The sequence below is a fragment of the Mytilus edulis genome, chromosome 3 (assembly GCF_963676685.1).
Source record: "Mytilus edulis chromosome 3, xbMytEdul2.2, whole genome shotgun sequence".
NCBI lineage: Eukaryota > Metazoa > Mollusca > Bivalvia > Mytilida > Mytilidae > Mytilus > Mytilus edulis.
The window spans coordinates 51,062,680-51,084,907 of NC_092346.1; the positions used below are offsets into that span (position 1 = coordinate 51,062,680).

The window sequence follows — 22,228 nt, forward strand, 5'->3', positions numbered from 1 at the left end:
CTTTCGTTTTGTATTTTCAAATGCCTTTGTACTTTATTTTAGACGTAACACAAAATGTCTTGCTTTCTCAGTGTGAGACTTATAGGGGGAATACTTTTCAACATGAGTCGTCTCTCAACTTTTAATCTAAGGTTTTATGCTTTGATTTTTTTCAAGTATATGTCATTTTGACACTATAAATTGGGTATTTGTTTCAATTACATGTATTCACTTCTATGCATCAATTGAAAGAGGCTGATAAATGGCTTTCACAATGATCAAGTAATGTTGAATTCCTTTTAATAGTTTTCTGATTAGAAGAACCAACTGTCATAGAACCTTTTGTTATACTATGCAATTGTGTCACCATCATTGCATTGTAAATTCCAAACGAATAGGACGATGCTGCCCTGCAATCATGCTTGCATGACTTTGTAATTTTCAAATGTTTTATACTAGTAAAATGAGATGTTAGGTATATGTCAATAAAGCAGAAACACAATAACAAAAAAAAGAAGAGAAATCTCTAGTTGAACATATTGTCTTCAATATAGCATCACAGATGAGTCTTATGTAGACGATACACACATCTGGTGTACTGAATTATAATCCTGGTACCTTTAATAACTATATTCAACACACTAGTAAATATGTTCCTGCACAAAATGTCAAGCTGTAAGTCACACCGATTCTAAAAAAAATAAAAATTTTAAAGGCTTCCAAGGATCTGCCATAAACATAGTTTTCTCCAAATGAAAAAAAGACAAAAACAGTAAGTATATATAAAAAAGGTCCTCATCAGACATGCACATGGGTATATGATTGGGTAAGATTTTGCCCTATATCAACTACGTTACAAAAGCAAGAAAATAAGAGTTTCATGCAGCAGTTGTTTTTACATAAATGGGTTTGTTGAAGGGTATATGAAGAGACACTCAATAACATTTAGTATGCAGTTTTATAAGCATTGGCATATTTCATTTCCATAAAGAATATTCACCCTTTTCACTCAGATTTGACATTACCTTTAAAGTGTGATTAGTACAGGAAAAGGGAACCACTGAAGATAAGGTATGCAGTTATATCACATTGGCATTTGTCTTCACTAGGCAGAATTTTTGGCTTAACATAGTTCATCGATTATGAACGGGTTTTTTTTTGGTATAAAGATTGCATGAAATGCAATCAAATAGTGCATTGATCATAACATTCTATATATATTATCTATGAACATTTCCAGAAATGCAGGAATCGAATATCTGTTCTGAAAATACAAGTTATGTCGTTGTTAACCTCCTCTTAAAAAGTGGAGTTATCTTCCTTTGTCTAGAAAAGCTGTTAAATCTGCAACAACCAATGCAATATTTAATTTTACTTCCCACTGATAAATTGAATCAATCTTGGCACTTTGATTCAATGTTACAACAGAGTGACTTAAAAATTATGACAGAAAGTGGTCAGTTTAAATGACAAAACTGGTAGGATTGCTTCTTCATTTCATCATTTACAGTTTTAACGGGTTCATACTTTTTCAAGTTAAATGAGAAAATTACAATAAACGTAAAGCAGCATGGGAGAATCCTTGTACCATAGAGAATATGTTTGCTTTCATAACATGTTCTCATCGCAATTAACTAGGTTATTAAAAATTACATCCATGAGATGTACTCACCTACGTCATAGTTCACCTGTGTAACATACACTGTGCCAACATGCCTTACGATTGGGATTTCAGTTTTCAAGTTTTTGCTTTGATTTTGGTGTTTTCTTCGGTTTTTCCACTAGAATAGACAACCAAGGTACAGTTGTCTGCAATATTGTAAGTTAGTATAAATTCTTTTTTTTGTTAACCTTTGACCTAAATTTATCGAAAACTGCATAAGATATGAGCTTGCGACGACTGAATTCTTCATAAAATATAGTTTTTGCTTCCTACAAAAGACCAATCAGTCACGCTCGTGCCACAATAAACTAACGAGTCAAACCAAAAAACGAAGATCATTGATGAGCCACAATTCTGAAATATTTTGCCAAAATACAGATAAGGTTTTATGCGATGTATAACAATATATAACATTTTAGGAAGTAACAATCTTAACATATCAAGAACAGAACATAATGTGAAATCTAAGCAATATTAAGTGAAAACGATTTGAATACCATAAGATTACTAAGTTTGATATTGTCAAATCTACGTACAATATCAACCATGCAAATTAGCAATCGTCAGAATTACAGTTCTTAACAATAATACGTCACGAAAGACGTAACAATGTTGTCCAAACACGAAAGATTTACAAGCGATCATCCAAAACTGCAAAAATATTCGGTATTGGTAATAACTGGTTCAATCAATAAACATTGTTCTAATCTTGACAGCTTACTATTTCTTCTATTTTAATTTCCCAATAAATAAACTCGTCATAGATACCAGGACTAAATTTTGTGCATACGCCAGACGCGCGTTTCGTCTACAAAAGACTTATCAGTGACGCTCGAATCCAAAAAAGTTAAAAAAAAAAAAAAAAAAAGGCCAAATAAAGTACAAAGTTGAAGAGTATTGAGGACCAAAATTCCTAAAAGTTAAGCTAAGGTATTCTATGTAATAAAGAATACTGTTTTATTTTTCTAGAGTTGCCAATCTTTGCACATTTTACTTTTCTGGATTCAATTCTTTGACAAAAGCAATCGAAAACAATTTTCGTTTTTTTTAATACATTTCATTAATACCAAAAATCAAACGAAGTTGTATCTTGCAAGATGGTACTGAACTTCGATATATAGAAAAAGCCGCAACTTCAAATTTGTATACGCTTGTTAAAACTATCATCTGGGCTTGATTAGCCAAGACTTTTAGCATAATTCATTTGGCATTTGTTGGAATTTGTTGGAATTTGCTAGTATTGTTATGTTTGAAATTGTATGTCTCTCATTGTAGTTGTTTCTGTAGGCTATAGAAATAAACTCATCATAGATACCAGGACTAAATTTTGTATATACGCCAGACGCGCGTTTCGTCTACAAAACTTTTTAAAGACTCATCAGTGACGCTCGAATCCAAAAAAGTTAAAAAGGCCAAATAAAGTACGACGATGAAGAGCATTAAGGACCAAAATTCCTAAAAGTTATGCCAAATACAACGCTTTTTAGAAAACAGTAAACTGTAGACTGTAAGTGTTGTCTTCTTTTGGAGTTCTGAACCTACTAAGAAAGTCGACAAAAGTAAAAGGTTATTGTAAAAGTTTTTTTTTTATATCCATTTGTTCTTAAACAAATTTCTTCTTTTCAAAGAACTGTGATAGAAGTGATTTACTAACAGAGATCAAAGATATAGGGAGGTGCGGACCATGAAACAGTATCGAAATGATAATTTTCCTTATTGGTATGAAGTGACTCATGAACAATTATGAATATCATTTCTTACAAAAATGAGGGTGGATATTTACCTGTTGAGGGACTTTCTGTTTCAAATAAACTCATCATATATACCAGGATTGAAATTTTGTTAACTTTTCCTTTGAGTTGGGTAGTTTTGTTATTTTACTTTTTATTCTAAAATAAAATATGGTAGCACGTAACAATAAACAAGAGTAGTACTGTCTCAAATCCAACGCATTTGTCAACGCCAGCAGCTGTATTGACGCCATTTGTTGGTGTCCGATTTGGAAAATCTTTCACCTCAAATACGAGCTTTCCTCTTTCGAACGTATAAGTCTTACCAATTTGTGTGTTCAATTCTTTTTTAGATGACGACTGTATTGTTAACGCCGATTGTCCGTCAGATACACTTATCAGTGTTACATGGATATCACTTTGATTTACAGAAACATCAAATTCAAATCCCTTGTATTTCAATCCTTTCATTGCCCAACGATTGACACCTGGCAAAAGATGAGGATTCAAGTCTAATTGTGATTCACGAATCCGTATTCCACCATAACCGAAAATGACAGCCTGCAATAAACCTCCTGCTCCAGTTATAAAATTTACACATCTTGGTCCATCAGGCGAATTCGAAGGTTTCTCACTGAATACCTGAAATGTGTATCATACAGATATAAGAATATGTTGTATGAGTGCCAATGAGACAACTCTCGACCCAGGTCATAATTTGTAAAATTAAACCATTATAAATCAGAGTACGGTCTTCAACACGGAGCCTTGGCTCACATCAAACAGCAAGTTGTAAAGGGACCAACAAATTACTTTTGTAAACCCAGTATTATTCTATTGAATAAAAGTTAAAAATAACTTTAAAAATGTATGCGTTCGAAGCGGTTTTCTTGGTTGGCCTTTATCATGAATGCTCAAAGCCAAGGATTATTATGAAGTACATATTTACACGTGATCATCTATAGGACCAAGGAACCTTTAAATAAAAGTCAAATTCATCTAGGGTAAACTTTTCACGAGGAAGTTTACTTTTTTTTTTTAATAAAACTTGAAAATGAGACGAAACAAAGCGTCTAGTAAAAAATTTAGGATTTTAAACTATTAAGGGTAAAACAACTAAGAGTTTGATAAAAAAAAAAAAAAAAAAAAACAACTAAAGCCTGTACATTATGACAATGATAATACAAGTATTTTAAAAAGAAAAGGATCACACTAAAAAAAAATTAACATCACATAAGTTTATAGAAGTAAGAAATACGGTTGGACGTTTTAATCTTAAGATGCAATTCTATTCATCTGTTTCAAGGTGTCTTGCGATGCCACATTTCACACAAACATGCGATATTTGCAATTTTTCGTATGTATCACACTTTGATTTAATGGAAATACAAAGAATTCTTTTGTATTATTTTTTTTACTTGTTTAAAATAAACACCGAGTTGTTTCAACATTGTTAAATTGACTTAGTTAAGGAGGCAATTAAAGAGAAAATACCACAAGTTGTTTTAATTTAAATCTTGAAACTGGAAAAATTGATACTAATATCCAGCTAGAGTCCATTGACGATACGATACACAAGGTCATTTATTTGTCATTCAATCATGCAGATAAACTCATCACAGATGCCAGAATTAAAATTTGATATTTACGCCAGATGCGCAAGGTAATCTATTCCTGAGGTAGAAAAGCCTTAGAATTTCAAAAATTCAAAGTTTTGTTAACAGTTAATTTATAATTATGAACATATCAATGATAACTCAACTCAACACAGCAATGTTGACTACTGGGCTGGTGATACCCTCGGGGAATTAAAACTTCACCAGCAGTGGCATCGACCCAGTGGTTGAAAATAAACTCATCATAGATACCAGGATTTCAATTTTATATTTACGCCAGACGCGCGTTTCGTCTACAAAAGACTCACCAGTGACGCTTGAATAAAAAATGTTAAAAAAGCCAATCTGTTTTAAAGATATACTTCTTAACATATATGTATTACTACACAAATACCTTAAATGGACCATTTATATTTCTTAGTAACATTTTGAACATTTCTTGAGCTTTTTGTTCATCCTGTAGCTCTAACCACCCAACAGTGTGCATACTCCAAGTTCCAGTATCTGGCCCAAATTGATCGGTCATCTGAAATAAATTATTCGCATTATGTTTCGATTGAACAAATATATATGATAGCGATTCTTCCTAAATATTTATCATCAATACTTTCTAAACTGCCAACCACAAAACAAAAAAAAAACAAGCACATCTTCTTTTTTATTTTTTTTATAATATCAAGAAAAATATACAATTTTTATTTTGACTGGCATTCTGCTGGCATTGTGCAAATTTGACGCAAATGAATGACGTTTTAGTGTCCCAAATCGTTGAATTTGTCTTGTTCATAAGAGAATAGTCAACTTGTATCCGCAACTGTTTCTATATCTTTATCTAAAGACTTGAACTCAGTGCAATGTTTAGAAACACCTCTCTTCTATCTTAGGATAATATACATATAATTTTAGTTTTTGATATAAAAAAAAACCAACCAAAAACCAAAAATAACAGTAAAATAAACTATTAGAGATCCTTACCAGGCTTATAATTTTGCATGTCCAGCAATTTTTGAATAAAAAGGATTCATCTGTCACTCTCGAATCAAAAACAGTTAACGGCCAAAAAAAATACGAAGTTAAGGAGCATTGAGGCCTAAAATGCCGAGGATTTTTGTAAAATACAGCCAAGATAAATTATTCCTGAGATGGAAAATCCATTTTCTTTTCGTACCCTTTTAAAAGTGAATCCATTGCAAAACATACACTTTACCTTATATGCAAATCAGCAACTCCTTTTAAATCTTTGATTGGTATTTTTTTGAAATTTTTGCACATCTTTTATCATATATGGTGTCATCGTGAACTTTTCTTTATAAGAATGAGTTTTTGGGGTTTTCAAAGTTAAATAACGTCTTGGGGTTGGTTGAGCGGAAAAGATACATTTGAGCTATTTAATTTTTCATGTTTGATATTGGGATCGCGTGGTTTATCATAAACAATATGAGGTACATACATACATTAACCAATCTAACAACAAATATTTTGAAAACACGAAATCTTTGAAGTTTTACCCCAGCAACTCATAATAACCAAAAGGTGGTCTTTTTATTGTTTGTTTGTTGGTTCATTAAATTTTCATTGTTTTACTTTTATAAAGGTATTTATTAAAGGTAATTAACATTAGTATAACGCTGTTCAAAAGACTTTAAACTATTGAGAGCAAACCAAATACAAAATTTGCACCTCTTTCCAGTTTAGATATCTTACCTTTTCATATGATACCAGGTCATTTCGTCTTATTTCAGGGTCCATTGGCATTAACAGTGGAAATCCCAGGAGAACGACATCAGATTGCTTTATTTTATCTAAAGTAAAAAAAATAAAGCTTGACATATTTTTTCAATTGTTACGCAAACATTCAATGATTTGAACAAGGACTGTTTTGAGATAATTCACATGAAAATATTGTTCCGGGAAAACATAACTATTTAAATCAACTTGTTCAGCATGACCTTCAAAACGAACTTTGCTCTCTTTTCGAATTAATGAAACAATTTAATGCACTTAAAACAGAAGTACGCTGAAATGCATTGTCTTCTTTATTGATCATAATTGAATTTTTATTGAAAGACTCTAATAAAAGTTTCATCATTTGAACTTAATAATTAACCAATGATCATGCAGATGAATCCTGCAAGACAGACCTTTCCGTTACAAAATCATACTCCAAATTAAGTTGATTACAGTGTATGAAAAAAACATACCTAAGTAAGAAAAATGATGTTGACAAATTAAGTATGAAAATAAGGCCAGGTTATGATTAACCCAGCCAGACAGTCTTAAATACCATACAATAATTCCAAACACCAAATATAATTGACTAAATCAGTAAATGCTTTTAATATATAAGATGGATAGCAAACAAGGAAAATTTTATGTTGACCTGAATAACCATGAATTAAGTTCAAGATTACGTGAACACTGCTAAACCTTCATGTACAGCATACAATCATTTCAACGTATATAGTCTGGTTATCGTTTCTTACAATACAAAAGTCTTTCTTTAAAGTTTACATACCTTTTAATCTGAATCCCTCAAACTGAGGATGAAATCTTGTACGCTCGTCAAATAGTATTTTGAGTTTACTTGCAGTTTCATTATACTTTACTATTTCTTTTTTATTCTTTAGGTCAATACTATAAAATACATTAAACAGATATAAGAAGATGAGGTATGAGTGCCAACGAAGACAAATCGTCACACAAGTCACTATCTATAAAAGTAAACCATTATAGGTCAAAGTACGGCCTTCAACACAGAGCATTGGCCCACACCGAGCATTAATCTATAAAAGCCCCCAAAAAATTAATAGTGTAAAACCATTCAAACGGGAAAACCAACGGTCTAAACTATATAAAAAAATGAGGAACGAGAAACACTTATGAACCACATCAACAAAAGACAACTACTGAACTTCAGATTCCTGACTTAGGACAGGTGCAAACAATTGCAGCAGGTTTCAATAAAATTAACGGTACTAATTTTCTTGCACCAGATGCACATTTCGACAATACATGTCTCTTCAGTGATGCTCGTGGCCAAAATATTTGAAATCCAAAGCTTATATAAAAGATGATGAGCTATAATCCAAAAGGTCCAAAAAGTATAGCCAAATCCGTGAAAGGAATCAGAGCTTTGCATGATGGAGATACATTCCTTAATTTATAATAATTTCTAATATTTTGTAACAGCAAATTTTAATAACACAAAAATAGTCCACCAGCAGAGGCATTGACCCAGTGGTAGTAATAAAATTAACGGTACCAATTTTCTTGCACCAGATGCGCATTTCGACAATACATGTTTCTTCAGTGATGCTCGTGGCCAAAATATTTGTAATATTCGAACATTTAACTCCTGCTACTACTGGTTAACGTTTTATTTGTGAATGTCATGGACAGTTCATAAATGTAAATATTACCCTTTGTAATTGTTGTCTAAAAATGAAGGCAGCATCAAACTTAACTTTGCGTTGTAGTTAGTAAATACTGAGTTGTTGATGTTGTAATGGTATTCGTCTGGTCCCATTACACCTGCATAGATAAAAAAGGAATTTAGTTTTGTTTTCCCGTTGACGAAATGAAATGACCACAAGTATTTGATGCACCTAATTTTGATATTCGTACTTTTAACGGACGACGATGGATTTTTAACGACATTGACAGGCTTTACATCCCTTACATGGTCGACTTAACTTTTAAGGGAAAATAAGGTTATCTGTTTGCATGTTCAAAACCAGTGCCCCGTGCGTTTGCTTTGACCTGCTTGATTATATTTTTCATAATTATCGTTATATCTTTTTATCTGCTTTGAAGTTTGTTTGTATATGATATAAAACTTAAATGCAAAAATTATTTCGAATGTGTTTCCAAGATATGGTTTAATCACCAATAAGGAAAGAATAGTGGAAGACCAAGTGTATTTATTTCATACAAGATATAACATTAGTTTTAATGGTACAATTATCAATTTACAGTGCCAATAGAGTTAACACTCTTTTTTCCATTCACAAATTTATCATATATATAAAATGGTGATACCCATTTCTTATTATTGATTCAATATTCAAAATTCCAGCTTACTAATTCATAACACGGCTTTATTGCCATCAACTCTGTAAAGTGTTAGATTCATAAGCTTTCGGACATTGATATACAAGTTATTTGGATAAAATGTATGTTCGTAAAAAAAGATCTGGATATTTTTTTGTTATTTCATGAGCATAAGTTGCATAATATTTTATAATGATATAAACTTCGAAAAAAGATTTTTAAAAATAAAAGGAATTTAACTCAGTTTAGAAAAAAATCCATATATAATATATATATAAATTTCAGATTAATTCAGTTAACTCGAATTTAACAACACAGGTATACATGTGTAATTATAATCCAGTATCTGTTAATTATTTGGTTCTGATACGGTTATATTCTACTTGTTATATGTTTTTATGAGAGTTTTAGGTTTTATGAGGTGTATTTAAAATAGTAAAATAAACGAGAACATGTTTTTTACCTAATATATCATTCCTGTCATCAGTTTTATTAACACGACTTTCCCAAAAGTTTGCAATCTCTAAGGCAAGTGACGATCCACCATTGGTCAACATCTCAATTGACGCATCTTTAGATGATACGTAAAGGTATTGCCGTAGAGCATATGAAACATCGGCTGTCACATGGACTTGATATTGGGACGCTAAATCCCATGGACACGTCTCTATACCTGTTTGATGAAATGAGTCGGTTTGAATAATTGTATTCGATTCTCCACTTCATCAATTAATGTATCATTTTAAAACATTAGTTGCAAACACCTATGTACGGAAATTTATTAATTAAAAAAGTGACATGTTTGCAATATAAATAAAAGCACATGATTTATCTATTGCTTCTGCCTTTTTTTGTATTTTCTGTGTTATAATCTGGGAACCAATGTTTGTTACTTATCGATGTTTGTCTTTTTGGTCATGACGTTGTCAATCCTGGAAATTACGTTTTTACATAGTTTTCTTATGATATTGGTCAATATTTGAACATCACAAAATTTAATAAGCAATTGTCATATGTCAAGTGAATGAAATGTCTATTTGCTTATATTAAGTTTATTATAAATACCAGTAACAGCTTGTTCCCATGGGAATCGGGCTCCCAAATACCCAGTGCCTTTGGCGTTTTCCTTTGCTGTATCTAGCACTCGAATCCTGGAATTTATCATTAGGCGAGCTAAATTAGGATGAAACATCATAATTGGTGGCATTATCCATGTATCCATGTCCCAGAACACGTGACCTGCATAGTCGTTTGACGGACCCCCAGTTTTATTGGGGTTGATTTTACCCCCACGAGATAATCCACCTGAAATTAGAATAAAATTTTATCTAGAAGTTAACGTATGGTAAATAAAAAAAATTGTGCCTTAACAATTTGATTTGTGCTTTTTCTTATTCACTATATCGTTACCATATAGTATATACACAACTGTTAATACGGTTCAGATTTTTGTACTTTATGTACCGTTTGTCGTACCACTGATCGATATTTGAAGATGGATGTTGATATATCAAGATAATGATTTGACCCTTCCGTTTGATGAGTGTGCCTTTACATGGATTCGCATTTTTTTTGGACAGAATACGGTTCAACCCTTGTCATACCATCTGCATATTGTTGATAACTGTTTTTTTTGGATTTTGTTCCTGTTTTGTTTGGCATTTTCGAATTGCAGTCATATTTAACATCTCTTTTTGTTCACGAAAATAAAAAGGTCGCGTCTGCAATAAATTCTACATTGGTTATTAAAATTTCAATTGGCGTCAAGTAAAGTAAAGTTGGCGAAGATTAAGATCGTCTTGGAATCGACCTTATGCTTTCCCAGTGCCTCTACTACTAAAATAAAACAAATGTATTTACTAGAATATTCTAAGCGCTATGATATCTAAGTGATTCACAACATATGTACTGCTTACCTGGGCTTAATCCTATAAAAGGATTGTGAACATTTTGTTTCTGTGGTAAAGAAGACAATATGTTATAGAAGGCTGCATGGATATTCCTTTGGAGCTCTTTATCATCACCATGGATTTCTATATGTCCTTTCTTCCAAATTCTATTCCATTCCTATAAGAATTTACAGTTTATGAAAAAAAAGCGAAAACGAAAATATACATAAAAACACGTTTTACTTTTTAATTTGTGCATGAATTGAAATATGTTAACAATGCATTTAAAGACATGGTTCTTCGTAAACTTGAGTGGTCTTATTGCCATTGTACCTATTCTTATATAGTATTTTTGTTGTGTCATAGATAAACTTATATGTTCAGTGTATGTTAAATTGTTTTTGTTCATATGTCTTTTTGGTCGAGTTAAGCCATTTCAATCGACATTTTATAGTGTGTCCCTTTTTGTTGTAGTATTTCGCTACTGTTTCAGTTTAGGGAGAAGGTTGGCACCAGTTAGAATGATTATTACCGATGCGTTTTTATGCACCTGTCCTGTCAGGAGCCTGTTGTTCAGTGATTGTCGTGTGTTGGTGCAGTTCATAAGTGTTTCTCGTTTCTCTTTTTTTTTAATATAGATTAGACCAATGGTTTCCTACATTGTTACATTGATTGAGAGTTGATGTCTCATTGTCACTCATACAGTATCTTGTTATTTATATAACATGAGTGTTTAAAAGGCAGAAAAAAGGAATAATCGCTTTCTTCACCTGTTTATGTTGGTTGACTAGATTATCATGTCTCATTTCCAGGGCCTTTCTATGCAATGAGAACACTTCACCTTTATCAGTACCAATTGATGTAATCGAAATCCAGTTTGACCTATATGAATCATTGATGAAATCCTCTGATATATTGACCTTTTTAGTCCAAACATGATGGAATCTCATTGGTTCTAAATCATCTGTCTCCGGTCTTTTGTTTTCACCTGACCAATAACTATCATGCAATTGTATTATTTAAATAATTTTAGAACATAATTCAAGTTATTAATTTCCATTTGAACAAATAATCATTGTATACCAGTTTTGAGTGAAATATCTGCAAACCAAATTCAATAAGTGCATTGGGTTGTCGTTTATTTGGTTCATCTTGTCAAGATATAAATGGACTGGGACTCTTCACGATTTCATTTAATTTTCCGCCAATTTAATGAGTTTTTATTAGTAATGCATCTCCGGGTCGATAGTTCAGTGTTAAGTTCGTCATAGAAGTATAAACCCATCTATTGAATCTGTATTTTCTCATCACTATAGTTGCTAAAGCTCGAAATGTTTCAATCTACATTAATTTAAACACGTGAGTTTCAAGTATGTCTTCTTTAAAAACGAACAAAAAAACCCGGTTTTACTATGGTTTATATTTTCAGTTGAACTAAAAGCTGTGGTAATTATTTACATGTTGAAAATTTAGCAAAACAATGTGCGTTTATAAATCAATACTAGTATTCATTTTGAGATATAAAAAGAAACTGTTTCATCGTTTTCAATTGATGAGAATATACATACGTTATATCATTACTTAATTTAACTAAAAAGAAATGACAAAAAAAAAAAACTTCCTTACATCCCAAATTATCTTACATACGTGGTTGAGTTATCAACTTTAACCTCTGAAAAGTTGTCGATATCCTGACTTAAACCACCTTTTGAGTATATAAAACTTATATTTGTTGGTAAAATCTGCTGAACTGAGACATGAGTAACCAGTAGAGTATCATATTTTCGGTGAGCAAAATACATGATGGTAATACTCGTATTTTGTGTTGGATGGTAAATTTTCTGATAGAAGATGCCTGAAAAATATAATATCGAAATAAGATAAGAAGACTTCTTTTGATGCTATGAAATATGAAAAAAAAATTCTTCGTGCATTCAAAAATCTTTTCATTTGAAAAATGGGAATAAGAAAATTTAAACAAGTGAAAAAGTCGAATAAAAAAATTAATCAAATCGTCGGTCCACAACTCCAAAACCAGTGACTATATTTAGAAAGACCTAAGAATATCTTTGAAACTTTTGTTCAGACCTATGTTTGACTATATTTTATGGCATTTTTTATATATACTAGTATATATGAACAAAATAAAGATGGCTTATCAAAACAACTGCTTGTTTACCATTGAACATATCCAGGGCGTAATATCTAGAATCCCGACCGTCATTAAATTGAACATCAACAGCTGAAGTGGCTTGTAATCTTGCTCTGTGACTATCTTCTCTGTAACCATTGTAAAATCCATTCATGTATATGGTATCACTCAGGACATTTGTAGCAATATGACCATTACCAATAGGTGGCATAAATTTCTCATCAGGTAAGCTTAAATATAGATCAATATGGTCACAGGTATTAGTATTTTACTATAGTTTCAGGCTTAATGTTAGGCTCAATAAAATGATTGGAATATGTTTCATCTTGATACAATTTACACACAAAATATCACGAAATATTCTGTATACAAAAAGTCCAAGGTCAATAAACATTTGTTTAAATTTCTATTAAAAAACATTTTACTAACACTTGCATTGGAGTTTCCCTTTTCCCTTACTATTGATTATGTTCTCTCTAAGTATTTCTAGATTTGAAATGATTTATGCCACAGTTTGAGAAGGCTAGACATCATTCAGAAAAGACATTGTTTGTTTTTTCAGTTTAATCTTAATATTTCTGTTTCACTTGACTTTCTCTTCATATTATTCAACAGTCTTAAATAGTAAACATATTGTGATTGTTTATGTATGGTTATAAAAGACACAAATAAAAGAATCATTTCAATATTATATGTTTTTCTTTCGTCTTTTTCATGACATTGTCAATTTATTGCCAATTTATAAGTTTGAATATCCCTTTGGTATCTTTCGTCTCTCTTTTCTAGATACCTTGTGTTATCAAATAAAGGAAACAGTAGTATACCGCTATTCAAAAGTCCTAAATTGATTGAGAGAAAACAAATCCGGGTTACAAACTCAAACTGAGGTAAACACATCAACTATAAGAGGTAAACAACGAATAAACAGAAACACTGAAGTACAACAAAAAAAAATCAAAACGACCATGTAATTAACACACACAAAATTGAACTATAAGATAACAACTGCCATTTTCCTGACTTGGTACAATAATACTAAAATGTTTAAAAAAATACTAAATCGTATTAAGATTTTTCTTTGTATCAGTATACAACCATAAGTAGAATGTAGATAATGGATAATTAAAAAGCAATGTACAGTAAGTAAACAACATCATGATTAAGTTTATACATTTGCCATACGATTTTTCATGTTGGACAAGCACCTACGCCATATTGCGAGCTATTAATCGCCCCGACTCTAGGACTCTAGACAAACTTTGATTTATTCAACACTGACTACCAAGCATAGTATACATTATCAATACGGATAATTTCTACACAGACATAACTATCACTACTGTAGACAAGACCAGAGTTTTTGATTGATTATACGTATTGGAAAAAAAGACAGCAAAGAATAAATAACTCAGAAGACCTAGAGAAATATCTAATCCCGTTTCAAAGTTCAAAGACAGATTTGTATTTGTACTGTTAGGACGTTTGGGATGTTCCAGATATTTCTGTAGGATAGACTATTCTTTAAATTTATTTATGATAATGCAATATACCGATGTCATACCTGCTTGATACCAGACACCAAACATCTTCACTGTCACACGGTGAATAGATTGAAGAGTCAACAGCAATCAGACATTGAAACAAAAAGAAGCAAATGGAAATCACAAACTGCAAATAACGAAACTGGTATTTTTCAAAATTGCATATACAGAAGCAAGATATGTCGTCATGCAGTTAATTACAGCCAACTAGGCTTTGTAATTATAATGATTTTTATTAATTGACATTTCTTTGATTTATGTTGTAGCCCTGCAACTATCAAATAAAACTGATGTGCTATTGCTATGTTGTAAGTTCCCTGTAATAACGTGTATTTGTTTTATTTGCCCGGGAACCTTTAATTTTATTATGGTTTTTCATTATTCACATTAAGAGTTTATTTAGTATATACATTTTTATCATTACTTTATTTGTCTCAGACTCCACACAGACGTCTTATCTTGATAAAGTATTGCTTAAACATGCAATGTAATATGTAAAGGAAATTTTGTATTATTTAGCATAATTCACGGTTTAAATGAAAGCAAAGTCACAGATAGTTAAAATATTTACCTCTCCCATGGTATGTTTATACTGAATAAATTTCTTAGACTCCAAGTGATAACGGAACGTGTTTGTCCTGTGTGATTTATATATTGTACAACTGGTACATAAAATATGGGTATATCATTTTATATTTTTGTGATTTTGAGTTGATGAAACATAATTCACGTTACCATACTTGGCACTTTACACGTATAAAGCTTAATGTTTTTTGTTTTTAAGTCAAACATAAGTATATCGTCTCGTATTGTGTTTTCGACCGTCTGACGTTTTCGACCTAATTCTACTTTCTCTTCTCGTATGCTGCGCATGCCCGCATGACGTCATATTCGGCTGCTATACTTAGTAACAATAGCAAATGATACCACGTGGGGTGAAGATTTTTCAAATAAAGTTATAATATTAAGTATTAACGTTTTTTTTATTTGATATCACATTTTTGTACCCTTTTCACTAATACTAGTTTTACCTTCCAAAAGAATCGGTCTAAAATAAACGAATTTTCTAAACTTATGGCAGAGGTCTTTTTGCATTCAAAGTTAACTTCAATGTCATTAAGTCATGACTGTCAGGTGGTTAGTTGTAATACTTAAAGTTAATTTGAATACGGAATTACGCATGCTCTTTACAACTTTTTACCGAAAAAAAATAAAATATCAGTTAAATTTTATTTACAGAAAAAACAGTGTCAGTGGAAATTACAGACAATACTCACCAACCTCACTTCACAGTGGATTAACCAAAGTATTTAACAAAAACATGAATGTATACAAGACCATACAAGGCTTCCAAAGTGCCTCATTCTGAAGTGTGTACAACTTGTCCAAAAAAGACATCAACATGATATTTTGTATCTTATAGTTGTATATTTAACCATTCAATTCTTTAAGTCATAAATTTGATCGCCTCTAACACTTTGATATAAACTTTGGTATCAAATTTAGAATGAAATTCAAAACAGTGTGGCTGTGGCCATTGATTGACACATTAAATTCATGCATTGACTGGGACAATTTAGGTGAACGTTTGTATGTAACGACCACAGCTCACTATGTACTTTTTAAAGGCACTTAAACTATGGGGTCACCAAAGGTTCTCAACACCTTAATAAAGTAATTCGAAAAATTAATCAGAAATAACACGATGTTTTGATTTATATCAATTATATAAATCAAAACATAAAGGTTATTCCTGATTAATTTTTCGAATTATTTTTTAAAGTCATAAGAAACGAGTGACCGGTGAAAAATAATTTTCTTCCAATTCTTGAACTAATGCATACAAACATCCTAAACTTCGTCTTCTGTGCTCGAATTTATCATTTTTTTCGTGTAAATTTCGAATAATTGTCAATTTTTTTTCTCAATCGGTCAGTGTTGTTGTGAAAATATGGCAGATAATTAAAGTTCGTGTTTTGAAGCCGAAGTTTAACGATTGTCACCTGTTGTCAACAATTGACGAAAAATAAACAAAAAAGCATGGAAATTGAGCACGTGTTTAACATGTAAATTCAGATAATAGTTTATTTTAAGGACATCCATGCGTATTGTGGTCACCGGATTTTTACGAGATGGGTCACACTGAGGTCACCTTGCATACGGAAAATATGTCGGGGGAATAGCTTGCTGGAAGGAAGCTATTCAAATAAAGTAAACTTCTTCTAAATATGAATAAATTAAAGAATTTTCTTCAGAAAAAAGTATATGTACATAAGTTTTATAATGAAAACTATCCATTGAGTTATAAAAATCATATGCATTATTTTTTTTTGATTTGAGGTTTCTTATGACTTTAATTAAAGGCGTTAAGAAACCTTTGTTGACCCCACAGTTTAAATGTCTATCGTAGGTACGTCGTGAACAGTGGTCGTTACAGACAAACGTTCACGTAAATTGTCCCAGTCAATGGATGAATTTAATGTGTCAATCAATGGCCACAGCCACACTGTTTTGAATTTCATTCTATAACCAATTCCGGATATGTACGACATGTCGTTTCCGACTTTTGACCCGTTTTTTTAGATGGGTCGAAAACACAAGACGCTTGTTTTTGTCAACAAAGGTGCCATCGATCTAATAAACTCAAATGAAAAAATAAATTAAAGATCGAAATATATTTCCGTTACAATTATTTTATGCACAAGTATACTAGCGACTCTCAAAATATTAGGTATGTCTATGTTCAAACATATAACAGGGAAATTCGGAAAAATATGTTAGTAGGTCGAAAATACAATACACGAGGATATATCTCCCCCTCAACCGAATAAGAAATAAAAATTATAGAATCCTCATTAATATATTGACAACTTTTCAATAAGATAATTACTATTTATAGGCTGTCATACTTCAAGGAACGGACCTGGTCTTTTTAATGAAGAGATTATACTTAGTCTCTTTGTTTGTTTATTTAGTATGTCCTATCCTGGTTGTAAAACTGTCTTTTCTCGTAGGTCCTACAAAATTTTAAATACTACCATTTCAGAAAAAATATCAATTGTGAGACATATCCACCATTTAGATAAAATATTAAGATGTATTAATAACAGTATTTAAAATTCAAACCGGAATTTTCCTATTGAAATGGCTAAATCAAAAGCTGAAACACATCAAACGACTGGATAACAACTGTCATATTCCTGACTTATTTTCTATGGTAAAAAAATGGGTGGATTAAACAGGGTTTTATAGCTAGCTAAACCTCTCACTCGCATGATAGTCACATCGAAGTCTAAAGGCATTTTCTAATGTAGAAAACGATTTTCACTCAATTGTCATCTGACGCCCCCACTACACATTAAGCAATATCAATTACAACAAACTAAACTGCAATCACTTTTTTTTCTGGATCTGGCATGTTGATGTGAAACATAATTAATAAAATCACATTATTTAATTATCGCTCATTTTGATTTTATGGAACTCCCCTTTTTTTAATTTGACTTGAAGCTTTTATGTTATTGTTTTTCACATAATTATCATACAGATAAAATTCAACGTAACCATTTAAACAGGTAACAAAAATGTGAGTCTTACAGAAGGGTCATCCAACACCAGGTTATTTATTCCATTAAGAGAAATGTATAAATCACACAATACGATTACATTCTGACATGTAAGAATCTTCAACAAGCCTAGCAAAATATAATATGTTAAATTACATATCGGTCGTCACTATAGTTTGTTATTAAGAGCTTTTCCAATCTTCAAACTGGACGTTTATTTTTATTCTATGTTGACTAAGTTGTTGAAATCAGCTCTTATGCTAACAGTTAGACTACAGTAGAGCAATCGAATGACACTGTGTATTATAAACTATTGACTATAATGTCTATGATGAATTTGTACTTAATTTTAGTCCATTCAAATTATAGGAATTAACTGATTAAAGGTAAGATATCATCTTCCTACTACATGTAACTAAGGGTACAACTTAAATTTTCTGTTTGATTGTAAAATATTGACTGCTTCTATTTATAATTATTATTGAAATATGTTATTATGTCTCCAATATTAATCATGCACGCGACTATGTATACGTTGTATGGTCCGCGTCATTATGTACACCTATACCATGTGTGAGCATCTCAAAACATAAGAATAGTCGTTTCGTTTGACTTTATGCCAATTGTGTTTCTTCCCTTCCTTAACAGAGGCCTGATATGTGTTGTTGAAAAATATCAATTTGAATAAAGTCAGCTGTAAGATGACTTCTTACAAGAAGTTAAAAACTGATGAAATTTATGTAAAATGAGTTGGAGCAGGATTTTACTCTTTCAGAACCCCTAATCCACCAGTTTGTTGGAGGGGTTAGTGTTGTTTAGTATTTGGTTTTCTATGTTGTGTTTTCTGTAATGTAGTTTGTGTTTTCGTTGGTTAATTTTTGTCTGGTCACTGTCAGTTTGTATTCGACTAGTAAGTTTGATTGTCCCTATGGTATCTTTCACCGTACTTTTAGAACAGGACAATATACCATTTTAGCGAAATTGCGGAGCATAAGTCAATAAGACAACGACACAAATAATATACAATACCGAGGTTATTGCAATGCTTAAAGTTCTATATGGTTTCATAAAAAATGAGAATGGAAATGGGGAATATGTCAAAGAGCAGAAAACAGCCGAAGACCACTAATGGATCGTCAACGCAGCGAGAAAATTCCGCATCCGAAGGTGGTCCTCAGCTGGCCCCTAAATAACTTTGCGTACTAGTTTAATCAAAATGGACGTTACTCTAAACTCCTAAACATAGAAATGAACTAAAAATACCAAAAAAAACCCATACCAGACTAACAATTGCCAGATGAATCCTGACTTGGGTCAGGCGCAAAATGCGGCGAGATTAAACATGTTTTGCGAGATCACAACCCTCCCCCTATACATCTAGCCAATGTGGAACAAAAAGCACATAACATTACGCACAGTAAAACTCAGTCTAAACGAAGTCCGAGTCCTATGTCAGAAACGATACCAAAAGAAACTAAGCAAAATGACAAAGATACATAAATTAACAAAGGATAACTAGCAGTTACTGATATGCCAGCTCCAGACCTTAATCAAACTGATTGAAAGGTTATGTCTTCATCATATGAACATCAAGTTCAATCCCTACCGTTAGGGGTTTAGTATCATATCATCATAAAATATATGAGAAGAATATACCCCGTATCATACCAACAACTGGTTTAGAATAAAGGTGTTTATTTCCGATATAAAGACCTTAAATGCTTATTCTATAAACATGTAGTTTTATTTACAATACAAGGTGCTGTGTGCTGCGTGTATTTCTGATTTAACTTTCAAACGTTTTATGTATTTGGTCTGCAGACAGAAAATTTTGAATATCAAATGTTTTAAAAAATTATGAACAATATAAGACTTCAATGAATGTCTAGTGATATAATTGTAATTCCGGACACAATAGCTCTGCGGACGGAAACATATATGTTGCACCACTGGGTCGATGCCACTGCTGGTGGACGTTTCGTCCCCGAGGGTATCACTAGCCCAGTAGTCAACACTCCGGTGTTGACATGAATATCAATAATGTGGTCATCTTTATAAATTTCCTGTTTACAAAACTTTGAATTTTTCGAAAAACTAAGGATTTTCTTATCCCAGGCATAGGTTACCTTAGCCGTATTTGGCACAACTTTTTGGAATTTTGGATTCTCAATGCTCTTCCACTTTGTACTAGTTTGGCTTTATAAATATTTTGATATGAGCGTCACTGATGAGTCTTATGTAGACGAAACGCGCGTCTGGCGTACTAAATTATAATCCTGGTACCTTTGATAACTATATGCATACCTGTTTAGGGACCATGCAATATTTAGCAGGCAGGTTGGTCGAACGTTTTGTAATCAAAGTTATCCAAAACTCGTGTCTTGCAGAAAGAGCATAATAAATGGTCGAAAAAAAAAAATATAGAGTAAAATAGGCCATAGAATAACTAAATGAGAAAAATGGGCAAAACAAAAATGTAGAATAGAGAATAATCGAGAGCTTAAATTTCAAGAATAGAGAATCAGGGGCAAGATTTATAAAAGATAGAAGAAAATTGCTATAAAAATTAAAGAATACAGAATTGAAGCGCCCTCTCCTCCAAATCTGGATACAATTGATGTGATAGTTTATTATCTCTGGTACAAATAGAGATTAACTGAACACTTACGAATGGCATAATGACTACCTGTTACTGCTAACGATGTAATCCCCTCTCTACCCTGATAATTTGATTTTTAAAATATACAGTGTAAGCATCATTTCCAAAAACGCACATTAAATGGTTTAAAAGGTTTGAACTGAACTGCCTCAATTTGACGTGACGTTTTTTTTTTGTTTTTTGTTTTTTAATTTTTGGGGTACTAACAATGAAATAACCCATAATACTTTAAACTCTGAATCGGCGAGTTGTAATTTATACTTGTATTTTATTTCATGTTTAACAGGCGTAATGTACTGAGCATTCGAAACTAGAAATGTTGGCTTCGCTAATTGATGCACTTTGCAACATATAAAACTGTTAACATTGGTATAAATCGTTTTATCTATTTGCAAAACACACCTTTCAACCACGACTTTATCGGTTTGTTTATACAAACACAATCAAGGATTTCTCGAATCGCACTTTTCATATATTGATAAGATTACATCCTGTAATATTTTTTTAAGAATCTGACTTATTTGTACGTAACTATAAATGAGTATTGTCATGTAATACGAACAAACATGTGTTTAACAAGTTATTAAACAAAAAGATTAAAAGGAATGGTCGCACGAACAATCTTAGTTAAATAGTAAAACCTTTATTGGAATTAATTTACACTGATATACAGTAACAACAGTCGCAAGGGAACAATATTTTTTCAATTGTTTTGCACTAAATATTCATTTTTCTATTTTTATACAACATTCTGAACACTATTAAGGAGGTTGCTTTACCTTACTATAGCTGATTGTATCCACTTAAAAAATCCGAATCACATCACTGTGTAGCATCATCACCAGATAAAGGTTCCCCAAAGCAAAGAAACATTGAAAGCAACAAGTATCTATTCTCTACCCTATACAGTAAAAAACATATTCACCGTACGAATGTCCACTTTTCTTTAACCTGAATTTCTGCGTTTAGACACTTGTTTATTTCAAGATACTGTGTTGTACTTTCAGCCGATAGTGATGCAACTCAGTGTTTACTATCCAGACTTAAAAAACAAGGCAGTTCACGCGAGACAATGTTGTTTTAACTTAGAATTGTGTATCAGCAAGTTTCAGTAAAAATGCAGGGTTGGCTACTTTTCCTGAACTTTTATTACAGAAAAATAATACCTTTGAAGATTTTTTTAGCATTCAGACCTACCTTTCAGCTTGCACAGACGAAACCATACCAGGAGTTCCAAAATAGTCAGGGAAAAGTTATCTCCACTTTTTAATTTTCTGTCACGTAACTCAGAGTTAAAAACAAAATGGCATTGAGTTAGCTGCTTTATCATTTCATAGTTTGGGTAAAAAACCGATATTTTTAAATTGAACAAAGTAATCTGAA

General features: G+C 31.8%; 1 protein-coding gene across 1 annotated transcript; it reads right to left on the reverse strand.

Annotated features, from left to right (window-relative positions):
• Nucleotides 1–3,531: 3,531 nt before the first annotated feature.
• LOC139516745 (protein-glucosylgalactosylhydroxylysine glucosidase-like) lies at nucleotides 3,532–14,743 on the reverse strand. The gene is made up of 12 exons (XM_071307030.1): nucleotides 14,641–14,743; nucleotides 13,107–13,309; nucleotides 12,575–12,782; nucleotides 11,698–11,926; nucleotides 10,955–11,105; nucleotides 10,104–10,343; nucleotides 9,502–9,711; nucleotides 8,408–8,519; nucleotides 7,504–7,622; nucleotides 6,693–6,790; nucleotides 5,383–5,514; nucleotides 3,532–4,014 (listed from the first exon to the last, which is right to left on the reverse strand). Exons 2-12 carry the CDS (start codon nucleotides 13,288–13,290, stop codon nucleotides 3,532–3,534), a joined length of 2,166 nt encoding a protein of 721 aa, XP_071163131.1. The 5' UTR covers nucleotides 13,291–13,309; nucleotides 14,641–14,743.
• Between the last annotated feature and the right edge of the window lie 7,485 nt (nucleotides 14,744–22,228).

Excerpts from the sequence above, each read along its gene's own strand:
- LOC139516745 (XM_071307030.1), bottom strand. The coding sequence starts at position 13,290 with ATGCCACCTATTGGTAATGGTCATATTGCTACAAATGTCCTGAGTGAT. Across the intron at positions 12,783-13,106 it reads CGCCCTGGATATGTTCAATG|GCATCTTCTATCAGAAAATT; the intron begins GTAAACAAGCAG and ends TATATTTTTCAG. Across the intron at positions 4,015-5,382 it reads ATATAAATGGTCCATTTAAG|GTATTCAGTGAGAAACCTTC; the intron begins GTATTTGTGTAG and ends TACACATTTCAG.